Source organism: Rhincodon typus, chromosome 39, assembly GCF_021869965.1.
Source record: "Rhincodon typus isolate 14 chromosome 39, sRhiTyp1.1, whole genome shotgun sequence".
NCBI lineage: Eukaryota > Metazoa > Chordata > Chondrichthyes > Orectolobiformes > Rhincodontidae > Rhincodon > Rhincodon typus.
Genome location: NC_063370.1, coordinates 9,830,862 through 9,841,484, shown reverse-complemented (window position 1 = coordinate 9,841,484; position 10,623 = coordinate 9,830,862). Strand labels below are relative to the sequence as shown.

The following is a 10,623-nucleotide window of genomic DNA, read 5'->3' as shown; positions in this document are numbered from 1 at the left end:
GATGTGTTGTCCCAGTCAAATTCATGTCCCTCATTGTCCGTATAGTGAGACGTGAGAATTGGTCGTATCTTTTGGTGGCTAGTTGGCGTTCATGCATCTGTGTTGTCAATTTTCTTCCAGTTTGGCCTATGTAGTGTTTCTTGCATGGTATTTGTATATTACCCCAGTTTTGTTGGTTTTGGGTATGGGATCCTTTATGTTCATCAGTAGCTGTAGTAGGGTGGTTGTCAGTTTGTGGGCTACTCTGATGCCTCAGGGGTCTGAGTGGTCATCTCTGAAATGTCCTTGATGTATGGTATGATGATTAATGAATCTGGTCGCGATGTGGCTTCCTGTTGCGGTCTGTCTCAGAAGTAACAGCAGATTGTACTTTTTGGATAGCTATTTCTTTTGAAGACTCCTGTTCTGCTTTGCGTAGTTCCGGGTTGCTGCAATGTGTTGTGGCTCATTTAAATAGTGCCCTGATGTAGGCCCATTTGTGGGCATTGGGGTGGCTGCTAGTGTAATGAGTATCTGGTCCATATGTGTGGTCTTTCTGTATACACTAGTCTGGAGCTCCCCCATTGTTTTTGCATTCTACCATAATGCCCAGGAAGGGTAGTCGGTTGTTGTTCTATTCTTTTGTGAATGTTATCCCGGTAAGGATGTTGTTTATGTGTCATTGGGTTTCTTCTAGCTTTGTGCATTTAATAATCACAAAGGTATCATCTACATTATTGGACCCAAAGTTTGGGTTGTATGGTGGGGAGCGCTGTCTGTTCTAACCTCTACATTATTGCTTCTGCAATCAGTTCTGATATTGGGGATCCCATTGATTTGTTTGTATTTGCTGTCATTGACAATCAAGTGGGTTGAGGAACAGATCTAGTAATTTCATGGTCGTGTCCTCATTGATATTGTTGGGGTCCTGGGTTGCCTGCCTACTTGATTTGTCCAGCAGAATGTTGTTACCTAGCAGGGTGACAAAACTTTTGCAACCAAACCCACCAACTGGATGAGCATGTCTACAACATCATCCACAACCTGAGCTACAAATCTTCTCAAAAACTTTGTAGCAGTAATCCTATTGAACTGGCAATCCAGAAGCTTGGTTAAAGCTCTGGGGTCAAAGGTTCAAATACCTCCACAGCAGCTATCAATTAATGAATCCGGAATATTCAGTAATGGGGGCCACCGCTGTTCAGACAGGACACAGTGAGCAATGTGAATTCTCATTACTATCTTTCCCAGTGGAATAGTCACCTAACAAAACAACCCCAACAGATTAATAAAACAAAGAACAATGGATGCTGAAGATGTGAAACAAATTACTAGGGAAACTCAGCAGGTCTAGCAGCACCTGTGAACAGAAAAAGTTAACATTGAAGGAGGATAATTGGACCCTGGACTCAAGATTCTAGAGAGGAGGCTTTAGCAGAGTTATAGTCATAGTTCAGTTAGGCCAAATGGTCTTTTCCCACATATTTTATCCATCTTAGTGACAGATCCTTGAGTTGCAAAGGGCTAGTAGCCAAGCTCCATAATCCTGTAATGTTTGAGAGCGTAGTAGTGATAAATAAACATTCAACTCAGTGGTTATATAAAAAAAATTTATTTGTGTTATTTCAGTAAAGTTTGAAAGCTCCAGGTGCAATGTCACGGAGACTCTGGGTGAAGAGCTTTCTTACACAGTGTGATTAAGCCAAACTGTTGCTTGCCTTAGCCAGTCAGACACGTTCACTCAAAAATGTAGCCAAACAGGGCCAGCCAAATCCAAAAAGTAATACCGTTAAGTGGAGAACTAGAATTCATCCTTTTCCTGTAGTGAGGAGAAGGCCATAATTTGCTCTTCGACATTATTAAAAAAAAAAGTGAATTTTTTCAGTTGATGGACCCAGGAATAGGGCAAGGGGAGGATCCAACACCTGGGTATGAACAGTGATCCAATAGGCAGGGCAAAGCTGATGAGTCTCCTCACTTAACACTTACCTGAAGCATCAGAACTTTAAAAATCTAATACAGGCCAGTTACCCCACAATTTAGAAAATAAAACAACAGCTTTTGAAAATAAAGCTGGAAATAACCAGTTCAATCATCCTGACCCCTCATTTCTTTGCAAAGGAGATTTTCATTGCATTCGACTGTGTGATCTTGAACCCCTGGAGTGCGTCACGTGCTGCCCCAGCCTGGACCTCATTATCAAATTCCACAAAGGCAATGTCATGGCGACCAGGTACCAGGCGGACTTCCTTAAATCCAGGGAACCTGAGAAAATGCAGAGAAAGACTGATTAAGCACACGGTTGGGGTTGTGTGTTGGGGTGGTGGGGCGGGAGAAGAGAAGCGTGTACCCTCCTTACTATCCTGGGAGGACCGATTGTCACAGCTAGCAACTCTCCAAGGCTCCTTCAACAGCATCTTCCAAACCAGCGGTCTCTGCCATCTAGAAGGACAAAGGTAGCAGATATGTGACAACACCATTCCCTCAGAACTGCTCCCCAAACCACATACCATCCTGATTTGAAACTATAAATCGCTGTCCCCCCACTGTCACTGGGTCACAACACTGGAAATCTCTCCTAACAGCACTGTGGGTGTATTTCCACCACATGCACTGCAGCAGTTCAAGGCGACAGCTCATCACCTTCAAGGCAAATTAGAGACAGGCAATAGATGGTAGGTTGGTCAGTAACTGCCACATCCCATGAAATTATTAAGGGTTATATGCTGTACATGAGACAGAGTGGTAGCCTCTTTCCTGGTTTCTTCACCTACTATCTCTTGATATGAACCTACTAAGGTTCATTGTTTAACCTTATTTTCCCAGATTTGGGCAACATGAAACTGCTCCCAGAAGCCAGACAGCTTACACTGAGACTCATCATCCTTCCGAACAAACCAGCGGAGTGGGATAACTCTACAGTTCACTCAGGGAATGAGATCTCAACAGAAAAAAGTCTCCCCACCCAAATCAGAGTGTGGAGAACAAAAGGTTCTGAAATAATTTAAAAACTTCATTCATTCATGAGCAGTGTCAGCTGGGGCAGCTTTTACTGCCTGTCACGAGTTGCCTGGTGAACTCTCTCCTTGAACTGCTGCAGATAGATCCACAATGTTGTGTTTTTTGTGGGGGGATTCCAGGATTTCAAAACAGCGACATTGATATATTGACAAGTCAGGATGGTGAGTGGCTTGGAGGGGAACTTGCAGGAGTCGCTATTCCAATGTACCTGTTGCCCTAGGTGGAAGTGGTTGGGGGTTTGGAAGGTTCTGTTTAAGGATCTTTGGTGAATTTCTGTAGTGCATCTCACAGATAGTACACACTGCTGCAACTGACCACCAGAGTGAAGTGGTGCTTTGTCATAGTCATACAGCATGGAAACAGGCCCTTCAGTCCAACAAGTCCACACTGACCATGTCACCAAACTAACCTATTCCCACCTGCCTGCATTTGGCCCATATCCATCCAAACCTTTCATTCATAAACTTATCCAAATGTCTTTTAAACATTGTAACTGTACCTGCATCCACCACTTTCTCTGGCAGTTCATTCCACACATGAACCAATGTAAAACAGTTGCCCATCATGTCCTTTTACAACCTATCACCTTAAAAACATGTCTCCTTGTTTCAACTTCCCTCACCTTAGGGAAAAGACCTTTGCTATTCACGTTAACCATGCCCCTCATTACTTTGTAAACCTTTATAAAGGTCACCCCTCAACCTCTCATATTCCAATGAAAAGGTTACAGCCTATCCAGCCATTTTTATAACTTAAACCCTCCAGTCCCAGCAAGATTCTGGTAAATTTTTAATCTAAATCCTCTCCAATTTAGTAATATACTTCTGATAATAGGGAAACCAGAACTAGACAGTACTGCAGAAGAGGCCTCACCAACCTCCTTTACATGACTTTCCAACTCCTACACTCAAAAGGAGTGATCAATGAAGACAAGCACGCCAAACGCCTTCTTAATCACCTGTCTACCTGTAACGCAAATTTCAAAAAAAATTATGTACCTGAACCCCTAGGTCTCTGTTCGATATACAAATAATGGTAAGGCCCTTGGAAGTTATAAGTCCTACCTTTGTTGCATTTTAGTTAAACAAACATCTAGCATTTATCCAAATTGAACTCCATCTGCCACTCCTCTGCCCATTGACCCAATTGATCAAAATCTCTTTGTAATCTTAGACAACTTTCTTCACTGTCCACTACACCACCAATTTTGGTGTCAAACTTAGTAACCATATCTACTATTTTCTCATCCAAATATTTTAGATAAAATGACAAAAGTGGACGCCAGTACCAATCACTGTAGAATACTGCTAATTACAGGCCTTCAATCCAAAAATAAAATCCCCCGCCGTCACCTTCTGTCTCCTACTGTAAATCTAACTTTGTATCCAACTGGCAAGCTCACCCTGAATCCCATGTGATCTAACTTTACTAAGTATTCCACCATGTGGAACCTAATCAAAGGCTTTACTGAAGTCCAGTTCTGGATATTATGAACCTTCTGAAGTGTTGTTGGAGCTGCACCCATTCAGGGAAACAGGCAGTGTTCCATCACACTCCTGACTTGTGTCTTGTAGATGTTTGACAGGCTTTGTGGAGTTAGAAGGTAGGATTCTTAGACTCTGACCTGCACTTGTAGCACTGTGTTTACGTGGTGAGTCCAGTTGAGTTTCTGGTCAATGACAACTCTAAGGATGTTGATAATTGGGGATTCAGTGATGGTAACACCATTGAATGTCAAGGGGCATTGGTTCGATTGCCTTTCGTGGGAGATGGTTATTGCCTGGCATTTGTGTGACATTATTGCTGCTTAATTCCACCACCTAGCAGCATCTTTACTTAATATCAACCCCCACTCCAAATCAGAATCATGATTCCATTCCCCCATACTTACTGGTTGAAAAGCATGGACAGCATCAGCTCATTGGTCTCCTCAGGCAGATTGGTTAAGAAGAGGATGTGATTGGGTGGATTCTCAGGCACCTGGAAACCAGAGAGATGGCAGTTAAAGAGTGTGGCATAAAAGTCATTGCAATATCAGAGCCACTTCACAAACATCTACCAACCCCTCCTGTCACTCAATTACCAGCACCATACACACATCACCTGGTCCCACAGAGAAGCACCACATGCAATTCTCTCTATACCCAATACAGAGTGAGTCATACACTACACATTAAAGGGATCGAGGGATATGGGGAGAATGCAGGAAGTTTACATTGAGATGCAATTAGCCATGATCTAACTGAACTGCGGAACATGTTTGAGGGACAAATGGCCTAGCTCCCCTCACCATGGTCCTAACTGTCGTGCTCTAAAAGCTACATCCCAATTCAGTTCAGCACCTGGCATATGCCAGATTGCGAAGAGATACTGGCAGCATCAATAAACCACAGCCCAAGCATTTCACCTAACTCACCAATAACAAATCCCCTAAAGGACAGAGGTTCTTGGGCAACAAGGATACCCATGTACCAAGCACTTTTTCTTCAAGTATTCAGAAGGAAGCTAGCAAGCTCTCATCCAATTGATAACAACTGACTCAGTTGATTACCCTTGGGGTGGGTACAACAACAGTTCTATCATCATTTCACCTCCCACACCAATTGAAGACTTACCGTCTGAGCAGGTGGTGGCATCTGCCCAGCCATCATCTGGCCAGGAGGAATGGAACCTGGTGGCATCTGTCCAGGGGCCATTCCAGGTGGTGGCATCATCCCCGGTGGGGGCATGTAGTGAGGTTGTCCTGGCATTGGCATCATCCGTGGGGCCTGGCTCATCATGGGCATGCCCTACGACAAACAAACACCAAATAAACACAACGGCTCAGGAGACAAGTCAATGAATTTTACACAACGGCCAAGAACCAACAGCAATCATTTCAGGACATGTCTGTTGACACCCTGCAAGCATGCATGTTGCACAGAATTCTCTCAAAACAAAAACAAAATAGTGTGAACGAAAACTTAGCAAATATCTTCTTGCTGTCTTAAATTGGAAACTAATGTAAACTGTATCCTGTAACCCCCTAGTTCTAGTCTCTTCCACAAGGAGAAACAGCCTTTCAGAATCCAACCTGCCAAGTCCCCCAGGGTCTATGTTTCAATAAGATTGTTAAATCTTGAAAATGCCTTCAATGCACATCAACAACCAACAACAATACAGGAGTCAACGGGCAAGACTGAAAGTAGAGTCAAAAGGGGAGTTTTTCAAAGTTTGAGATCAAAGAGTAAGGACTCCATGGGAATCAGATATGAAAGGAAAAGCTTTATTTTTTAAAATGCTGCTCTCCTTCATTCTCCTAACCACAAATACATATTTCTATTGCCAGTTGCTGACCCGGGGGATGGGAGGAACCACAACACCAAAAAGGAAACAGGGCCAAATGAAAACCTGCCAAACTAATGTTGGGATTAACTTGTGGCTTCTCCTATAGAGATGGGAACACCAACCCCAAAAAAACTCAACAGCAGAACTGAAGAATAGTTACCAATAAGACAGATTTATTTAATTAATTGTAAAGATTAAACAGAGAGTGTCGTCATGGAGGGACACAAACGAACCCCAAAAATCTAGTTGAGAATGTTCCTCACAACCAATTTTCAACATATCAGTTGGCTCAAGTAAATTTCATTTGGAAAGAGTGCGTGTACAGAAAGTGGACAGGACACCAAATACCAGCTGACCTCGAAGCCCTCAGTTAGTTGGTTGAGCGCAACAGTAAATGAAGACACCACATAAATTAAAATCAGTAGGAAGGAAACTCAGCAGAGTTCATTGCCAGACTTCCTTCTGCTGTACTGCTGACTGAGATAAAGGTCACAGATCTGACCCATCATGTGCTACTTCCCCTTCCCTTATCAAGGAAATGAAGTAACATTTCCCTACAGTTCACACACATGTGCAGGTCTTTACATAACCAGTTTAGAGCCAGCTACACTTACCGAGACAGGAGGGGGGACAGCGTTAGCTGATGGGGGTGCTGAAGCCTTTTTGTTGCCAGAAGGCTCAGGTGCCTTTACCTTCCTCTTCTCCTTCTTCCGGTCACGTTCCACGTAGGTGCCTTTCATCTTTGCAATAATATCAGAATCAGTCTTTGCATATTGAATCCGCTGTGGACAATGGGAAACTGTGTTAAACCACTGAAACTCCATGGGATATTTCCACAAGGGTTACCTCACAAGAAAGAAAGTGTAGAAAACAATAACCAAGATTTTTGTTTTAGATTCAACAGGCCTCTGCATTGGCACAAAGAAACTTTTAAGCTGCTTCTCAGCCAAAAGAAAAATCCTTCTCACAACAGACTAAGAGTTGTTCAGCAGTACAGAATTTGAATATTGCAGAAGATAGAAACCTGATGCCAAAGATTTTCATCTTGAATTCCTCAGCATAAATGTCAGGCAGCCAAATTTCACACGTAACACAACAATTTTGGTAAAGGAATAAAGGACGCAGGGGCAAATCAACTCATCATCCTTTTGTCCTGCAACATAGCTTGTTGTGATGGTCTGAAATATAGAATTAAATATGTCTGACAAATAGATGTGCAGATGTGCAAAAGGAGACCAGCTCTGGCTGAACAGTCTTTTACTTTGATCAGTAAACTCTCATGGAGCACAAATATAGCATAGGCCTTTTGGTCCTGCAGGTCTATTTTGTACTGCAAATTCATTATGCTCCAATTAGTCACAGCCTAACTGCAGTGGAAAACAGATTAGCTGAGAAGCACAAAAGCTAATGTCACGATATAGTACAGATATTAGGACAAAGAACTCTACAGTGCTCACCATCGGCTTATCATAGAAGGGAAAACCCTGCATTGATCTCAAGGCATTTGTAGCACTGCTGACTTCTTTGAAGATCACAAAGGCCTGGCCTCGCATCTTCAAATTCCTGGAGACAAGGATGTCCAAAATCTGACCAAACTGGGAAAAAATGGCATAGAGCGATTTCTTCAACTCTAGAAAGAGAAGAAACACAACACAATCAACTTCAGTTTCAACTTAGTCACAAGTACAATTGCAACCAGACTTGAACGTGAACTTGAAACAACAATTCAAGTTCGTGAACGTCCAGTAAATGCGGTGGATTCATGATGTCGTATTGTGCACAGCCCAGTCAACATCTTACAAAAACAATACAGAAGATGCAAACAAAGTAAGATTTGCAAGAATGACACCAGAACCGTGGTTATAGTTACAAAATCGAGGTTATGCTTCAATTATACAGGGCATTGGAGAGACCATATTTGGAGAGGGGGTTTTGTGGGTAAGCAAAGTGGAGTTATCAGACCACCCATGATCTTATTGAAAGATAGAACAGACTTCAGGGGTCGAGTAGGTAACTCGCACAAATTGATATGTTTGTGTTAGAGATGATTGGACAGACTGGGGCTCTTTTCTCTACAAAACAGAGGCTGGAGCTAGGGAGGGGTCATCTTTAGCATTATGCTCTTTAACATTTGGGACATATTCAACAAAATAGACAACAGACTGATTTGAAGGGACTCAAGGGGCAACTTTTTCTGCCCAGAGAGTGGTTTGTATGTGGAATGAAGTGCCAAAGTAAGTGGCAAATCCAGGTACAGTTACAACACAGAGCCATAGAGATGTACAGCATGGGAGCAGACCCTTTGGTCCAACTTGTCCATGCTGACCAGGTACCCTAGATTAATCTAGTCCCATTTGCCAGCATTTGGCTCACATCCCTGTAAACCCTTCCTGTTCATATACCCATCCAGGTGCCTTTTAAATGTTGTAATCAAAAGGCATTTTGACAGGTACATGAACGGGAAAGGTTTAGAGGGATATTGGCCAAATGGAGTCAGTTAGAACTAGTTCAGTTTGGGAAACTTGGGTCACATGGACGAGTTGGATCAAAGGGCCTGTTTCCATGCTGTATGACTCTATAACAGGACTTGCATATGCCTGTTGAACATACCGAAACAACGGGTCATATATGGTACTTATTAAATTAATAATTCCAATAAAGAAACTGGGAGAAAGTTGTTTTAAGCTATGATTAGTCAGAATTTTCCACTGCAGGGATAGTTGAGGGAAATTTCCTTTCAGAAACTAAATAAACATGAGGGGATGCAGAGCAGATTGTTAAAATTCATTCATGGTACACACACTTTGCTGACTGGGCCAGCATTTATTGTCTCCCCCCGCAACTGCTCTTGAAGTCCCCAATCCAAACATACACGAATACACTGCTGAACCAGGACTATCTCTGAATACTTGCCATCTTTCTTGATCTTCTCATTCAAATTGTTGATGTAGATGGTGTGATTTGGACGGGCCTCTTGGGCAGACATGGCTCTACTCTTGTGCTAACTAAAATTAAAAAACTGAGGAGGGAAATGAGCACAAATGAAAGTCAATCTCATAGATGTCACTCTTCAAAAGAAATAAAGCTCACTCTAACGTCATTAGGGCAAATCTCAGTGTTGAACTCAACTCAGAGATCATGAACTCAAAAATCAACAATGGCAAGCTGTGACATTCAATAAATCTGAAAAGGTTTTATAGTCCAGACCAAGGATGATCAGCAGAATTCAACCTGTTCACTGTAGCTCAGCACCACACTCCCTAGTTGTCTTAATGGCTGCCCGGACTTCCAAAGCCTCGGTGCAGTAGCAACTTCTGGAATTGGAAAGTCAATGCCTTGATCAGCAAACCAACACCAATCACTGTGGCTGTATACACACTTTGCTGAGAGGAAATGTTGCTCAGCATGCCAGCATTACATGTTGTTACTGTGTAGAACCAAAGCTGACAAAAGGCAGCTGCCAAATGCATCCATTCTCATCCACTAACACTACTCCCAGGTTCAAAGGACTGCAGCCCAATGTGTGGCTATATGTGGTAGAAATGCAAGCCACATCCCTAAATTCCCCTAATGCTTGGGCAACTCAAGCACACCCCATCCTACATCCCAAAGCTAAGAGAGCTTATTTCCTTCCTTTCCCCCTTACCCAGAGAAAGGATGACTAAACAACCTCTTCTCTCACACTCCCCTCCAGCTCCACCACACCCGGCACTTTTCCCTGCAACCGCAGGAAGTGCTACACCTGCCCCCATACCTCCTCCCTCACCCCCATCCCAGGCCCCAAGAAGACTTTCCACATCAAGCAGATGTTCACCTGCACATCTGCCAATGTGGTATACTGCATCCGCTGTACCCGGTGTGGCTTCCTCTACATCGGGGAAACCAAGCGGAGACTCGGGGACCGCTTTGCAGAACACCTACGCTCGGTTCGCAACAAACAACTGCACCTCCCAGTCGCGAACCATTTCAACTCCCCCTCCCATTCCTCAGACGACATGTCCATCCTGGGCCTCCTGCAGTGCCACAACGATGCCACCCGAAGGTTGCAGGAACAGCAACTCATATTCCGCTTGGGAACCCTGCAGCCCAATGGTATCAATGTGGATTTCACAAGTTTCAAAATCTCCCCTCCCCCCACCGCATCCCAAAACCAGTCCAACTCGTCCCTGCCTCCCTAACCTGTTCTTCCTCCCACCTATCCCCTCCTCCCACCTCAAGCCGCACCTCCATCTCCTACCGACCAACCTCATCCCGCCCCCTTGACCTGTCCGTCCTCCCTGGACTGACCTATCCCCT

General features: G+C 43.6%; 1 protein-coding gene across 1 annotated transcript; it reads right to left on the bottom strand.

The window, feature by feature from the left end:
* Positions 1-1,575: 1,575 nt before the first annotated feature.
* Positions 1,576-9,465, bottom strand: snrpa (small nuclear ribonucleoprotein polypeptide A). The gene is made up of 6 exons (XM_048618284.1): positions 9,241-9,465; positions 7,785-7,957; positions 6,942-7,109; positions 5,616-5,789; positions 4,892-4,980; positions 1,576-2,244 (listed from the first exon to the last, which is right to left on the bottom strand). Exons 1-6 carry the CDS (start codon positions 9,311-9,313, stop codon positions 2,085-2,087), a joined length of 837 nt encoding a protein of 278 aa, XP_048474241.1. The 5' UTR covers positions 9,314-9,465; the 3' UTR covers positions 1,576-2,084.
* Positions 9,466-10,623: the final 1,158 nt, after the last annotated feature.

Bases quoted from the DNA above. Each gene is read 5' to 3' on its own strand.
- snrpa (XM_048618284.1), bottom strand. From the start codon at position 9,313: ATGTCTGCCCAAGAGGCCCGTCCAAATCACACCATCTACATCAACAAT. The intron at 7,110-7,784 runs GTGAGCACTGTA...CATTGTCCACAG, and splicing joins CCTTCTATGATAAGCCGATG to CGGATTCAATATGCAAAGAC. The intron at 5,790-6,941 runs GTAAGTGTAGCT...TGTTTGTCGTAG, and splicing joins CTGTCCCCCCTCCTGTCTCG to GGCATGCCCATGATGAGCCA.